This window comes from Triticum aestivum, chromosome 5B (assembly GCF_018294505.1).
Source record: "Triticum aestivum cultivar Chinese Spring chromosome 5B, IWGSC CS RefSeq v2.1, whole genome shotgun sequence".
In the NCBI taxonomy this organism is placed as follows: Eukaryota; Viridiplantae; Streptophyta; class Magnoliopsida; order Poales; family Poaceae; genus Triticum; species Triticum aestivum.
In genome coordinates, this window is record NC_057807.1 from 643,543,505 (window position 1) to 643,559,482 (window position 15,978).

At 44.3% G+C, this 15,978-nt stretch overlaps 1 protein-coding gene and 1 long non-coding RNA gene across 2 annotated transcripts; both read left to right on the plus strand.

The window, feature by feature from the left end:
- The first annotated feature begins 1,588 nt into the window (after window positions 1-1,588).
- Window positions 1,589-3,845, plus strand: LOC123117350 (uncharacterized). Its single transcript, XM_044538117.1, has 6 exons — window positions 1,589-1,781; window positions 2,021-2,115; window positions 2,522-2,601; window positions 2,731-2,780; window positions 2,886-2,998; window positions 3,278-3,845. Exons 1-6 carry the CDS (start codon window positions 1,628-1,630, stop codon window positions 3,647-3,649), a joined length of 864 nt encoding a protein of 287 aa, XP_044394052.1. The 5' UTR covers window positions 1,589-1,627; the 3' UTR covers window positions 3,650-3,845.
- Window positions 3,846-4,316: 471 nt separating this feature from the next.
- Window positions 4,317-9,566, plus strand: LOC123117351 (uncharacterized). Its single transcript, XR_006457349.1, has 3 exons — window positions 4,317-4,816; window positions 4,923-8,510; window positions 9,241-9,566. It is a non-coding gene; the product is annotated as an uncharacterized lncRNA (long non-coding RNA).
- Window positions 9,567-15,978: the final 6,412 nt, after the last annotated feature.

The window sequence follows — 15,978 nt, forward strand, 5'->3', positions numbered from 1 at the left end:
TGGGTCCCCTGCTCCATAGATCTGCCGTCCGATCGTGAGCGGACAGTTCAGATGAGAGCCGACCCGCACCCGCTGGCTCCTTCTTCCCCTCTTGAGTGAAATGCAAGTGTGGTACTAATTCTTTTCCAAAAGTGTCGATTGGGTCCTAATTCTTTGAAAATGCATATCTAGGTCCTAATTCTTTCTAAAGTGTTCACGCGAGGTCCTAATTTCATCTGACCGCCACTGACCAGCTCGCGTGGCGCTTTGACCGCCGCCACGTCGACTCGAGGGCCCACGCGGGAGATTTCCCGCGGTTGGAGGTTGGGAATTTAAGCAATTTGGCCCCTGAAGTTTATGCTTTCCTCATTCCCCAATCCCTAGGTATTCTGCTCGCTCTCTCCCTCTCTCTGGCGCCGCGCCGTCGCCACCATGTTCGCCGCCGCTAGCTCGTCTGCCGTGAAGCACCGCGGGAAGAAGGATGCCCAAGCGCGTCCTCCACCTCCAGCATTAGCCCTTTTCTCGCCGCCCATCTCATCGCCGGCACCAGCGGGTGTGCTGCCGTTGGTACCATGCCCTAGCTGCCGCATTCGATCTACGATTCGTCTTGTGTCAAAATCGGAGGCAAATCCTGGCAGGATTTTCTACAAGTGCACCAATCACCATGTAAGATTTTGTACAAGTGCCCCAATCGATTTGATGTTTCTGTGTTTCTTTTTGGCCGAATTTTGTTACTTAAATTATGTCAGATTCCACCAAATCATTGCCAACATTATTACTGGGAAGATGGACCAGACAACTAGTTTTATTTTTTGGTGACAACTGGGTACGTCAACTGTGGATTGAGCATTTTTGGTCCAGCTGGTGTCACTGCAAGTGAAGAAACAGAGGTGCAAGAGGAATGTGCAGGAGCAATGCAGACCACTGTTGAGACTGTGGTGTATGCAGATGTCCAAAAGAAGATGAATGAAGCAACTTTCCCATCGACATACGTCCTCGATCAGCCAAATTCGCAGAAAAATCCAGCATAGTTGATTTCTATGGTAAAAACCTCCTCTTGTGGTCCTAGATAACGAGGGATTTAGTCAAATACTACCATTGATTCGAGCTAAATCGGAATCCGAAGAAAAAGAGGATTGAGGGTTAGGGTTACGGGCACGCCACTAACCGTATCGCGGAGGAGGATCTCCGGGTCGCCGCAGCATGGGCGCCATCCTAGCGGCGCCGCCACCGGACAAGCGCCTGCGATGGCCACCTCTTCTCACCAGCCACCGCCGTTGATCGCCCCTGTTTCACCATAGCAGAGACAGGTGGGGAAGTGGAGAGGAAAAGGACTACGGCTGCAGAGAGATTAGGGTTGGGGGGCTCTTTTGCAAAAACGCACTGCTGGTCGTTACCCGCGTGGGCCCTCGAGTCAACGTGGCGGCGGTCAAAGCGCCACACGAGCAGGTCAGCGGCGGTCAGGCGAAATTAAGACCTCGCGTGAACAACTTAAAAAGAAGTAGGACCCAGATATGCATTTTCAAAAAATTAGGACTCAATCGATACTTTTGAAAAAGAATTAGGACCGTGCATGCATTTTACTCTCCCCTCTTCCCCTGTATTTTACTTGGGCGATGCCGATCCGTCTCAGCTCAGACTTCCAGACATGGACATGGCGGCGGCCGCCTCCACTTCCTCTGCCGCCGCGTCCGCCTCGCCCTCCGGCGGTGGCCGTAGCGGCCCGGCGGCGGCGGTCGCGTGCGCTTGCCCCATCTGCCTCGAGGGCTTCGAGGACGAGGCCTACCTCGACACCTGCCTGCGTGAGTCGCCTCCTCCTCCTCCTTCCCCCCCACCCCACGCATAAATTGGCCGCGAACTGAGCTTCAACTCCAGATTATTTTTGTTCTCGAATTACTTCTAGCAGAAAGATTAGAGGGGGGAAACACCCTGTAGGTTTCTATTGTGTTCGTAGGCGCTCTGCGGAAACTGGGGGTTTGGGGCAGAGGATTCCTGTAGTGGTTCGAGACCCGTTTCTGACCGACTGTGCTGAATTCTTCAGATTCCTTCTGTTACGAGTGCATAACCCAGTGGGTGAGCATTGTGGCGAGCAAGCACGAAGAACCTTTGTCCAATGTGAAATGCCCCCTTTGCAAGGTGAGCCCCCCATTTTGTTGCTTCTCCAACAGCAGGTGGTTTGTCTAGCACCATTTTATAAACTTTTGCTCGCTTCAACTTCTTATCATCTTGCAACGCATGGGACGAGAGAACATGCCCATTAAATCATATAGGGAGAAGTCATTTTTTTGTAAATGAAAGAGGGGCCTCCCCCTCCGATTTCTATTAAATAAACAATATGGTTCAGGGAGAAGGCATTTGTAAGTTTTGTTCGTTCATTGTGCTGCTCAGAAGCAAAATTGGTTAGGCCCGTGCCCGAATTATTTATATCTGTGCCGTTTTCTGTTGGTTACTGCGATGAACTATATCTATGGACTTGACCGGATATTGCTTTGCCTGAGACAGTCTTGGTCCTGATATTATTGTATCCTTGTGATGCTTGCAGACAAAGAGTGTATCGATCCTTCATGCTTTCGATGGCAAATCATTTGCGCGGCATTACATAGAGCAGGACCAGGGGAAGAGGTCGGTATCAGTCTCGTTGTGCATGCCTGCATTCAGCAGTTGAGCATGTGTCACTATTCTGATTACAGACTAAAACTTGTTCAAGTATGAGTGGGTGCGGGTATTGATCTCACTTATATTATGGCGCAGATATCTTGCAGATGCGCACGAGTTGATATCACAGTTCTATAACACAAGAGGTATTGTGTTCATTTGTTGTACTGTTTTACTTCTCTGTTCACAGCTTTAGAATTAATTTCAGATGTCGATAAGCCTTGTTTTTCTAACACTGATGTTTGATGCAGAGATTTCAGAGGATACAGCCAGTGCGCTTCAGTACTGGAAGCAGCGAAAGTATCTCCGGAAAAACGTATGGCTTGAAACTTGGTTGAGACGGGAAATTCAGGCCCTTACGCAGGTATAGTGTTACGCTGTAGCAACACCATTATTCTGTAGCTCAGCAGAACTATATTTGCACTGCCATGTACACTAGGTCGACCTAGCTTGTTTAAAAAGAGAATGCATACTAAACATCCAACTGGTGCTTATTTGTAATGTATATTACCCATTACTCATTCATAATGGTCAAAGACAAAAGGAATCAGGCTGATCCTGCACATTCCAGGATATATAGTAGTGTGATGCTGGCAGATCTTGTTATTAATGGTAACTTATGTTGAGAAATTATCTTCCACAGGACGAAAATGTCGAGGCCATAGTTTACCACATCCACGGCCTGATCGAGTCCTTCATGAAAACGCAAGAAAAACTGCACGCCTCAAAGCAAGCTTCCCCGGAACATACAAGGGAAGAGTTCAGGAGTTTACTGTCGGACGCTGCTAGGCCGTTCCTCCTTGGACGGACAGCACGGTTCGTCACGGAGGTGGAGCTCTTCCTGATCTCGCAACGGAACATCGACGCATACAGCAGGGTGCGCCTGCAGAGGTTCAAGGAGTCCGCCTCGCATGTAACAAGAGAGCAGGACGCGCTGCCGCAGGACCGTCCCCTCGAGGACCACTACTTGTACCTGTTAAATGAAGAGACAGATTGCGTTGGCGGTGTGATATAGCTGCATTTTTTGTTCTGTCGACTCTGCTGGTGTTGTGTTTCCATGGTGTAGTGTAGCTGTAGGTCACGGACATCGGGCTTCGCTGTGTTTGCCTGCTTGTTCAATATGATCACAGGTTTCCAGAGCTGCTCCATTTTATGATACTCCCTGTGAACTGTAATATATGTTGGTTGTGCAATAGCATTGTTTAACTGTGATTTTAATATATGTTAGTAATAACCATTGTTTCACCTTAGTATATGTATAACCTAATATGAGCAAAAATAGCACTTGGTAACATCACTTCTACAAACAGAGGAGCATCTGCCCAACAAGAAAATGGGTCATCTTTACATGTGAAACACAGAAGGTTGTTCTTTATGACTATTATAAGCGAAAATCGAGAAATAAGGATCCAGACGATCCTCCCGGCTCCTCAGCGATTTGGGCTTCCTGGTCGTTGGATCTGCGCGCTTGATGTGATCTGAGCCGTCGGATCGAGCCCTGGAATGACCTCGTCCGTCGGATAAAAAAAAGTTACTGTTGCAATGAACAGTTTCACCCGTTTCGTGCCACCGCTCGTAAATAGTCTGCCCCGCTGGGGGCATTTTCGTCATTTCACTTCATGGGGATATAAAAGGGGGCCACGCCCGTGGAGAAACCTAGTCGGCTCCTCCTCCGTCCCGCAGCCGCCTCGCTCCCTCCCACGCACCCGCCTCCCTTCCTCTTCCTCCCGCCCCTAGCGCCGCCACCGCTGCCTCCTTCCCCGTCGTCGTCCTCCTCCTCTCCTCACGTCCTCCTCCTCCCATCCCTTCGATCTGGCGCCGCCAAAACCCTAACGCCCCGCCCCGGCCCCGGTTCCCACGGGAGGGAAGGAGGAAGGCGAGGCAAAGGCGGCGTCATATGGCACGCGGCGCGGGCGGCGTGGCCCAGGGGGTCGGCGCGGGCGGCGTGGCCCAGGGGGGTCGGCGCAGGCGGCGTGGCCTAGGGGGGTCGACGCGGCCGCGGCTTCTCATCGTCTCCGCCGTCGCCTCGATGCTGCTCCTCATCGTCTCCGCCGTTGCCTCGGCGCTGCTCCTAATCGTCTCCGTCGTCGCCTCGGCGCTGCTCCTCCTCGCCTTCCACCTCTGGTTCCGGATCTGACGCCGCACGTCGTCTGCCATTTGCTCGGTTGCCACCATTGGAAAGGTGTGTTCTTCCTTCCTTTTTTTGGTCTTTCAATCTCCCTGCTGTTGTGCACATATACGTGGCTCACGCCTGGTTGTTATTTTCGGCTGCACATTGTGGTGGTTAGGGTTTCATGACAGGGTCGTTTCTTGGTACGTGGATGTTGTTCCTCGGATGTGGAAAAAGAATGGAGCCGGAGGAAAAGAGGAAGTAAAAGCTCTGCCACCTCCATGCCCGTGTGTTGCTTCCTTCTTACCTGAAGTATGTATTAGTCAAGTTCCTAATCCTACAAGCCATGCGGCAAGTAGCAGCTTGATGCCGTTGTTTTTGGTAAAAAAATCCCCTATCGTTTCACTGCTGGCCTATGTTGAAGTTTGTTATAGCTTGTTGTTGATTTGATCCATGTGCTGAAAGCAATTGAACTTAATTTTTCATATGTAGATGCAATCTTTCTTTTCTTGTATGGGAAAGAGCAGAGCACTAGCTAGAATTGACATATCTATCTCATGAGGTGTGCTTGTGTTTGATGTACTCTGCTAATTATGAAATATATAGCTCTTTTGATAGATGCATGTTCACTTCCTTTTTGTTTCTTTTGATTTGTTTGGCAACTCTTGGGCTGAAGTGGTATGTGAAATGTTGCAATAATGCCGAATAATGTAAACAAAGTGTAAGAATGTTTCTCCAAGACCAGTAGGCATTCCAATATAAAATATTAATTCCCATTTGATGTCAGTTTTACATTTCGTTTCCAACTGTCAAAAGATGAATAATATCCTTAGAAATAAGACATCAGAGCTTTGTATGTGTTATTCAATGAGATACAACTGCTAAACAATTGCTATGCAGGCAACATCTGCTTATTTTACATGCTGATTTTCTTAACTGCATTAACTTCCAAAATATTTATTTTGTTGAGCAGGAAATATCGGTCTACTGTTGGATAAGAAGTTCTCTTTGTAAAAAGGATTTTTTATGTTACGTACTTTGCTTCTAGACCACCAATTATTTTGTCAATAAGTTCATATAATTTATCGTTTGAGTTCCACCCATTGCATTCTTCTGCTAAGTTTGTTTTTTACCCAAATCTCACAGTTTGTGGATCTGGTTTTTGTTGCAGTTATGCGCCGGTTGGACGGCGTTCAGGCGCAACCCCGGCACCCACTGAGTACTGCCTCTGCTACAACCTCCCTCGGTGAGCTCCATCTTCCTCCCACTCCTCTGCTTCGGCTACTGTATGGGGCATGGCCGTGGCTATGTTATGTGGTGCTCGTCTAGTTGATGCTCTATGCCCTACTCATGCATCAGTTCCTACCTGCTTCGGCTACTGTATGGGGCATGGCCGTGGCTATGTTATGTGGTGCTCGTCTGGTTGATGCTCTATGCCCTACTCATGCATCAGTTCCTACTTGAGCTCTGTAGTTGTGGATCCATGCTATTCTAGGGTTTGCATGTTGTTGTTCATGTTTACTTGCTATCATAGGAGCTCATGTAATGCTCTGGTTTACATGTGGATGCCCTGGTCCTATAGCTATGCTCCTGGATTTGATTTCAGATGCGTTTTGGGCCGTTGGATCTTGCCTGCCCGCTGGATCAAAAAGAGACACTTAGCTGGCGCAGGGCTATGATGATCGGTTATGGCTGATATAAGCATGCTCTGTAGCAATCGAGGCGCTTGTGGGTATTAAGTTTGATCTCCCCTTGTTTCTTTAAGCCATTTTGATCATGTGCTTATTTTAGTGGCTCTGCCCTTGGATGGTCATTTCTGATGAGTGATAACCAGGGCAGTTTCACACTTGTGAGAACACATTGATCTGCCGATGGAGACACTAGGGGAAGGGTCATGATCGAGCAAAGGCGAATCTGAGCCCATTCAAATGCAGTTCTGGTCTCAAGCACAGTGTGCTATGTTGTTGTCGTTCTGTGTTTGTATTTAGCGCCTCTTTGGTTTGTAGGAATTTAAGAACACATCCAGAAATAAGAACCGCAGTAGGTTCCTGGCTCTCTCAGAGTTTAGCGAGTCTCGGCCGTCCGATTGAACTGCTTGATGCGTTTCCAGCCATAGTATCTCACGGTGGGACGAGTTGGGCCGTTGGATGGAAGCCGTTGCACTGTAGCAATGAATCGTTACCGTGATATGTACGGCCAGTCGGCGCGCTCCAACGGTCAAATATGTCGTGCCACCGCCGATAATTATCGTGCCCTGCCGAGGGCATTTTCATCTTTTCAGCTTTTACCCTTGTGTGTGCTGGCTCCTGGTTAGTCTGTGCGTCGATAAGGTGAAGGAGGCCATTCTTTCTAGGGCGATGATGATTAATCGTGATTGAAATAAGTGTGCATTTGAGCAATCGAGGCACCTGTGAGTATCGAGTTGGATCCTCCCTCTTGTCTCTCGAATCCTTTTTGATCAGGTGATACTTATTGTTCTGTCCTTGGATGGCCGCTCTTGTTGAGAGGTAACCAGGGCAGCTCCATTGTATAAACAGATTGATCTGGTGATAAGAGATGACGGGAGTAGGTTATATGATCGAGGAAAGGTGAATCTGAGCCCACCATGCAATGGACCCTTTATTTGTATTTAAAGGTGTCGCTTATTTATGCTCCACTGTTTATAGCCGTCTTGTGTATAGATTTCTTCTCTTTCCTATCTTTATTGCATATAATTTGTTCTTGATATTTATTGTTTGTTGTTGGTCCTTGATTTAATCTGGTTAAAAGTAGGTTGAACTTTATTATGCTAGATAGACTCGCTCCCAGTATTTATAGTTGTCTTATGTAATGATTTCACTGTTGTACTGTTAGCATCTTGATGTGATAATTTGGTTACTTAGTTTGTTTTTGGTTCAATTGGTCCCTTAGTTACTTCCTCGGTCCACCTGGTTGCGACCGAATAGATTTTCTGTATTTTTGTATATTTTGCTCAAATCCCATGCACCATTTATGCCTTTTCTGTACATTTTTAAAATTCTGAGCTTCATGAAAGTGGAACATTTCTGTTCTCTTGTTGGTTATAAAGATAGCAGTTCGCAGGTTGTTTTTATTCTTACTATAATTTTGTAATTGCTTTTCCATGTATCTTTTAAGCATTGAAGGGCACAACTAATTATATTGTTTTTGTTTGGCTGGCAGTCCATATGCTGGTCCTTTTAGTGCAGATGGCAATTTATAAGGTGCTGGTGCATCTTGTGCAGCGAAGCTTTAGTACCAAAGCATTTGAGTAAATCAAATTAATAATCTCTTTTCTGGGTCCTGGAATGATATTTGGAACAATTTAATACTCTCCATGAGATTTTTAGTTCATATCCTGGATAGTAGAAAACATAGCTTTATCGTTTGTCTCTAAGATTATTTTCATGTCCATGTGCTTTATCGTTTAATGCCTGGCTCATGTAACCTTTCCAAGGAAAAAATGTGTTATTAATTTCTGTAGGGTGGGATGATGCTTCATGTCCTTTGTATAGTTAAATCTAAATGCATGTATTATAAATCTATGTTGAACTTGATGTTGCCTTATGATCTTATGCCTTCTATCACAAATGAATGTTTCTTCTTCACTTTATTTTGTTATCATGTTTGAATTCATATGCTATACGTAGATTCCTACTAACTTAGTACTACTTGCTTCAGCAAAATGTCGCACCCTCGTGCCACAAGGCTGCCGATCTCCTTGCTTCCAGGTCAAGGAAGGAAACCATGTCATCATTGGCCAGTGCAGGTATTGCTCTTTAGCTGATATATTGTTTAGTTTCTTCATGGTTACAAAAATTTCTTGGGAACATGAGGCTTAAAAGTTTCAACCCCGTTCAAGTGCTCCAAAGCTTTGCGCGTCTTCTGTTTTCTTTTAAATAATTGAGCAATTGAAGCAACCATTAATTGTTTTGTTTTTTACCCATACTTACCTTTTATGGAAAATAGTTTGTGAATTCCCCATTGGGGTGAGTACTTGATGTATGTGTTGTATAGCCTATATTGACGTGGTCATAACTAAGCAATCATAAATATATTTTTTCCTTGTGCAGAAAATACTCTTATGTGGCAACCATATGTTTACTAACATATAGTGGGGTTTTGGAAACTGGTAGTTACTTTTGATGTCTTGACAACAAATTATTCTGATTCTAGGAACTGTTTGATTACCAGTCCACATGTTTGTTTAGATTGATGAACCGGGGAATCGGATTTTCATGCGATGTTGTATGCTTGTCAGTTGCTATGTAATTTTAAGAAAGATCCTCAATTCTAAGTGCACTGGAGCTTATAATAGATTTTTGCGAGGATAGATATAGATAGTTTCTTGTGGCCTCCCTGTCGGATTGCATCTATGTTCTAAAATCTTATCCAGACCTAAGCAAACCGTGAAATTTTTGGGAGGGGTGCACCTTGCTGCTCACGCCGCTGCTGGAGGTTCACCTTTCTCTGCTCCTCCCGTTTTTCTTGACTTGCAGGTTGCCGCCGGAACCAGATGGGGTCTCCAGCCATCCTGCCATGTGGCTTGCAGTCCTGATTGTTGGCAGTTATCCTTACATATGTATAAGGGTTTTAGTACTTTGTTAGTATGACAAAGTGAAGATAGAACTGATGTATTGAATTACTAATGGAGTGGTTTTGATGAGAACTGAAACCTTTTGCTTCCAAGGTTGGACATTGATATTTAATAGAGAAATTCAGTTCATATGGAGCAAAGCAAATGAATGTAATACCTTGCATTGACAGTGATTATTTTCCCATTGTGGTACTTCCAATCTTTTGAAGAATTTATTTCATGACTGAGACATGGGATTTGGAGAATCTCAGTTATGGCATGTTAATTAATCACCTTTATTTTGTCATGGGACTGAATGTTCTGATATGATACTATATGTTTTGTTTATCTCCTATAAATAATGAAATGGCCTATATGTAAAAAAACTATTTTAATTATATTATGTTGTCGATGATGTATGGTTTTAGAATTTGTAGATTAACATTCAGGCTCTTGCTATCTCATGAACGCGCTAAACTCGATTCTGCCTTATGATAATCTCATGGTGATGTTGCACTACATAATGTTTTCCTTCTATCATATGTGAATGTTTCTTCTTTCTTTTATTTTGTTATAATGTGTTTGAATAAATAAGCTAAACCTGGATTATTTCTAACTTGAGCATTACCTACATGACCGCAACGTAGGGACCGGCATCCTCATGCCAAGGCGCGTTACCGATCTAGTACAATGTTATGGTAAAAGGCTGAAAGTAGCCAAAAGAAAATAAAAAACAAACTTGGTCAACTATTCTACTCACATGTGAAGTTCCGCAAAGAACTACCATCCAGAGTATTCTTGGGAAAAAAATACAAAAATGGACCTCCAAATTGCTTCAAGCACCGAGTTTTTATAGCACCAATTTTGTCTCTTTTTTTTCTGAAAACCATGGAAGCGCCATGAGCAACCTTCACACAGCAACCGACGGGCAGGATCGGTGATGCCGAGCAAGTGTTCACACCCGTTAGTATTTTGCAATTTGCACAGCCAGTCCCAAGATGAGCGCTCCTCTCTGGAAAGGATGACAGTAGCCACATTAGCAGGTATAGAAAGTAAGAGCAGTAACACTGTAACAGAACCGAAAAATTACATACATGGAAGAATGGAGCAGGTGAGGAATAACCTTACGGGGTTGTAGCCTCGGAGCTGACGGCGAATATATAGCAGGCTCGGACTCCTCGGGCAGAAGAACCACAGCAGTGGTTATTGACAAGCACTAGGGTAGGACAACATTAGTCAGCCACTCCAGAGCTCTTCCTTCCGCCATCAAAATATGCTCCTTGAGAATCCCAACGAGCTTTGGTCTGAAAGAAACTGCCCTCTTCCTTGAGCTCTGCCTCGTTTTTCGCATTGTGAAATCCATCTTCTGCAAAAATGTGACTTAAGCCTGCACGTACGATTGACCAAGCCAGATTGAATTGCAGAAAACCACCACATTTCAGCTTAGGTTTGCAGAAAACACTCTTCTACATTTTTGCTGCAGAAAACACTGATTTTTTTCTAATCTTTTGCAGAAAGCACCAAACCTCCTGTTTGGGCAGTTTAAGCACTATTATGACAGGTGGGACCCTGTTTTGTCGACGTGGCTCACGGCCGCGAGCTGACGCCATCTAACGGCGCTACAGTGCCCACCGACGCTCCCGCTAGGTCAAGAGACCAGATCGAATCGACACTTCTCCCGCATCTGAAAATTTCCCCACCATCCCCGCGACGGCGCGCTCTCCTCTCTCTGTCTCACTCATGGCAACGGCGAGCCCGGACGCCGGCAGCGGAGTGGATGGCGGAGGTGGCAACGGCGCATGAGGGTTGTTTGGCGGCAGAGATCCAAAGCCACCCGAGGAGGTCTGCGGGAGCTCTAACCCTAGCCAGGCCCCGCGGAGCAGACCACCGTCCCCGTCGCTGGAGTATCGTGCCGCCGGTGCTCTGGCTCGTGCTGTGCAGGCTACTCCGATGGGGAGCCCCCACTGGGCATCTGCATTCGGCGGTGTGGAGTAAGATATCTCCTCTGCCTCCCCCACCCCCCTCATTTTCTGTAGATTCCATAGTTAGGGTTAGGTGTGTAAATCAGAAATGGATCTTTTGCCTAGTACTAAGTGTTCATCTGCTCTATAAATTAGATTGTAGTGATATTAGTATGCTCTGATTAGGAGACAATATAGTGATAATTTTTAGTTCAGTAGAGAGTGTTATTCCCATGCTCTGTTTAGTAGACAAATAGCTCTGCACTTTTTTAGTATCCATGTAGAGTTTATTTTAATTGCTATTTGGGTTAGGATGCACTATTTATTTAGTAGACATTAGGGTCACAGTTAGCTCTTATTTAAATTGGTATGCATTGTATATTTTAAATTGTTCACTTGTATTGTTCGTAGTTAGTACTATAGTGTTTAATTAATAAGTACAATAATTGTACCTTTTTGTAGCTTGTCTGATGATGTTTGGGAGGTTAGACTGCACTTTCATGATATGGATAACTTGGAAAGGACTATGTGTGTTTCATACATCACTTTTTACAATCTGTTAGCACTCATAGATACAGCAGGATATGGAAGTAAAGACTATATGTATTATGTGAGGGATGCTGGGTTGGGAGTAGCTGGTTTGGAGGAGATATGTGATGATGACAAGGTGGATGAGATGCTGGATGACATTGCCAATAAATATCAGAACATAGTAAACCTAACAATAGTTAGGGGTAGTGAGCCCAAACCTGCAGATATAAACAGAGGTTATGTTTGTGATCAGCAAGTTCCTATAGGCAATGTTGGAGAGAGCATTGTATATGAGGTGAATGATGTTGGGGTGGTTTACAAGTCACCATCCAAAGTATCAAAAAGAGATGCAGTAGTTGAGGAGCCTGAACCAATCCAATTTTTCTCCACACAGCAGAGCCACAATGTTGATATGGAGCAAGGCAATGAAGCGGATGTTGATATTGAGCAAGGCAACGGAGATGATGTTGACATGGAGCAACAGGAGTTAGACAGAAGTATGGAGCATAGAAGGAGATCAAAAATTCAGAGATTTAGAAGAATGTTGAGAGGGTGCAGGCAGTGAAAAGAAACTTCATGTGCTACTAATTGAAGATGACTCTAACTTGGAGGAAGATGAGGATTTCATGACTAGGATGGCTGAGCTAAGGATGCAGAGAGAGGACCCACTCTTTCACTTTGAAGGTGACACAGATGTAGATGAACCTTATGAGATACAAGAGGAAGTGCATGAGGAAAATGCAGAGCAAGAGGAGCATGGAGATCATGAGGAACTTGAAAAGGAGGTGCTACCACAGGGGCAAAAGAGGAAGAAGTTGAATGTAAGAAAGGGGCCAACCACAAGATCACATGCTAGTTTGGAGCAACAGTTTGAGGATGTTTGGGTACCATCATCTGATGAGGATCCAGATCCTGGTGATTTAAAGGAGGAGCAAGATGATGGGGCTGTACCCCTAGCATTTGTGCTAGGCAGTAAGTCTAGGGCTAAAAACCCAAACCAAGGGTATGGTATCATGAGGATAGAGAGAGCCCAGAGCTGCAGTTTGCTAAGAAGTTATGCTTTGATAATGTGTACCAATTTAGAAGGGCACTTCTCACTTTCCATATAGCACAGAACAGAAACTATCAGTTTCATAGGAACTGCAATGACAGAATTATAGCTGTGTGCACACATGAAGACTGCCCTTTCTTCATTGCAGCTTCTGCGGTGGGAAAAGAGAAAACTTTCTGCATTAGAAAAACAAATTTGCTGCACACATGTCCAGCTGTAGCAGAGAGCACCAAGGTGACTACAAAGTGGGTTACACATCAAGTTTTAGTAGCAATAAGAACAAAACTGAACACACCAATAAGTACAATAATGCAAAATCTGAAGAGCAAGTATGGAGTTGAGATCAGCACTCATATGGCCTACAGGGCTAAGAACAATGCTATTAAGGTGGTGCAAGGAGATTAGAGGGGGCAATACACCAAGATCAGGGATTACTTGCAGGCTGTGTTAGACACCAATCCAGGTAGTAGGTGCATTGTCACTACTAAGTTCCTAAAAGACCATCCAAGCATCAATCCAAGGTTCCATGGTTTGTTCATATGTTTGAATGCTTGCAAGGAGGGATTTCTGAATGGATGCAGACCATTCATAGGTGACTACTAAACTGTGTTATATATGACATAAATGTGGTGCACCATACTTTGTTTATAACACATCTTGTGTGCCATTGCCGGTGTGGATGGATGTTTCATCAAACTCTCTACTGGCCAACATATCCTTGCCGCCACAGGAAGGGATGGGAATAATAACATCTATCCCATTGCCTTTGGAGTTGTGGACAAAGAAGACACAAAGAGTTGGACCTAGTTTCTCACAGAACTGAAGGCAGCTATTGGTGGAGAATCTAGGAGATTTGGTTTTTACACCATAATCTCTGATAGACAGAAGGTATTATAGAATTTGCTCATAGAATTTGCTTAGTATTAGTAGTTCATAGCAATTGCTTACTAGTAGTTCATAGATTTTGATTAGTAAGTTAATATTCATTCATTACTAGTTCATATAAGTAGTTCATAGTAATTGCTAGACGTAGTTAATATTTTCATTGCTCATTACTAGTTGATATAAGTTGTTCATACTAATTGCTAGAAGTAGTTAATATTCTTTGCTTATTAGTAAGTCTGGTAATTTCTCCAAATAGGATCTTCTGAAAGTTGTGAGCCAAGTTTTCCCCAATTGCCCCAAAGATTCTGCCTTAGACACATCTACCAAAACTTCCAGACTGCTGGTTTTAGGGGGTCAGAATTAAAGAAGTACATGGATAAGGCAAGTTACTCCTATAGTGAACATGGCCATCTTGCTGCAGTGGATGCTCTTAAAGTAGAGTGTAAGGCTGCCTGGACTTGGTTAAATAAAATTCCTAGACATGCTTGGGCTAGATATGCCATGGACTTCAATTGCAAAACTGACCTAGTTGTCAACAATATTAGTGAGGTGTTCAACAAGATGATATTAGATGTGAGGGGTAAACCAATAAAGACCATGGTAGATGGAATCGGGACTAAGTTGATGGTCAGGTTCAATGCAAATAGGAGTAAGACAGAGTTAGCCAAGTGGGAAATATGCCAAACATATGCTGAGTTACTTGAAGAAGCAAAGAAACACTCTAGGAACTGTCAAGCATTGATGGCTGGGCCAAATATTTACCAAGTGACAAGCAATGAGAATACCTATGCAGTTAACTTGCAGCAAAGGACATGTGGGTGCAGAAAATGGGATATGACTGCAGTGTCATGCAATCATGTAGTCTCTGCTATTACCAAAGCCAAATTAAGGCCCGAAGATTTTGTGCATGACTTCTTCAAAAAGCCTATGTATCTGGCTGCATACAGTCCCATCATATTTCCTGTACCTGGACCTGACCTCTGGCCTAAGACCAAAACTAGAGACATAGAACCCCCAGTTTTCAAGGATAAACCTGGGAAGAAGCAAACCAAAAGGAGAAGGAGCTAGTTTGAGCCACCAGCACCTAAATATACATCTAGGATGGCATCAATTACATGCAGCAATTGCAATCTTGTGGGTCACAGATACACATCTTGCCACAAAACACTAAAGCCAGCTCTAGCAATGAGAAAGAACATGCATGAGGTTAGTCTCTGTTGCCATACTTGCCGCCATCTATTTCTGTTTTGTACCACTTGAATGTATTAACTTGCTTCCATTTTCAAATGCAGTCAAACAGGACAGAGGAGGGTACCACATCTACTACTGCAGCTTCATCTATTGCAGCTCCAGCAAGCAAGGCACCACCAGTGGCAAGCATCTCAGCAGCTCCAGCAAGCAGGCCAAGCAACTTAACAGCTCCAGCTAGGAGGCCAAGCAGCTCAGCTGCACCAACAAGGACAACCTTCTTGCCACCAAGACAGAGGAAGAAATCATCAAGGTTGAAGGATTACTTTTATGCTTCAGGGAACTAATGTGCTTTGGAAAAAATGTTGATGATGTGATCAAGCAAAACTGCTAATTGCTATGATCTATTTTGGGAACAACTCATGTTGGTTTGGTGTTATGGTACTGTAATAACTACTATTGATGGTCTTGCTTTTATGAGAATTATGCACTATGATGTTGTTCTTGCTGTTATCATGTTCAATTTGATGATCCATATGATGGTCTTGCTGCTACCATGTTCAATTTGATCCATATGATGGTCTTGCTGTTAGGAAAATTAAACACTTGTTGATGATGGTCTTGTTGTTAGGAAATTATACACTTGTTGATGATGGTCTTGGTGTTTTGATAATTATACACTTGTTGGTCAAGGTACCCCTAGGCCCATTTTGTCGATGAATCGATGAAATGGTGGTCAAGGTACCCCTAGCGCCATTTTGTCGATGAATCAATGAAATAAGGGTCAAGGTACCCCTAGGGCCATTTTGTCGATGAATCGATGAAATGAGGGTCAAGGTACCCCTAGGGCCATTTTGTTGATGAATCGATGAAATGAGGGTGAAAATACCCCTAGGCCCATTTTGTCGATGAATCAATGACATGAGGGTGAAGATACCCCTAGGCCCATTTTGTCGATGAATCGATGAAATGGTGGTCAAGGTACCCCTAGGGCCATTTTGTCGATGAATCGATGACATGAGGGTGAAGATACCCTAGGCCCATT

Bases quoted from the DNA above. Each gene is read 5' to 3' on its own strand.
- LOC123117350 (XM_044538117.1), top strand. From the start codon at position 1,628: ATGGACATGGCGGCGGCCGCCTCCACTTCCTCTGCCGCCGCGTCCGCC. The intron at 2,116-2,521 runs GTGAGCCCCCCA...TGATGCTTGCAG, and splicing joins TGAAATGCCCCCTTTGCAAG to ACAAAGAGTGTATCGATCCT. The intron at 2,781-2,885 runs GTATTGTGTTCA...TGTTTGATGCAG, and splicing joins ACAGTTCTATAACACAAGAG to AGATTTCAGAGGATACAGCC.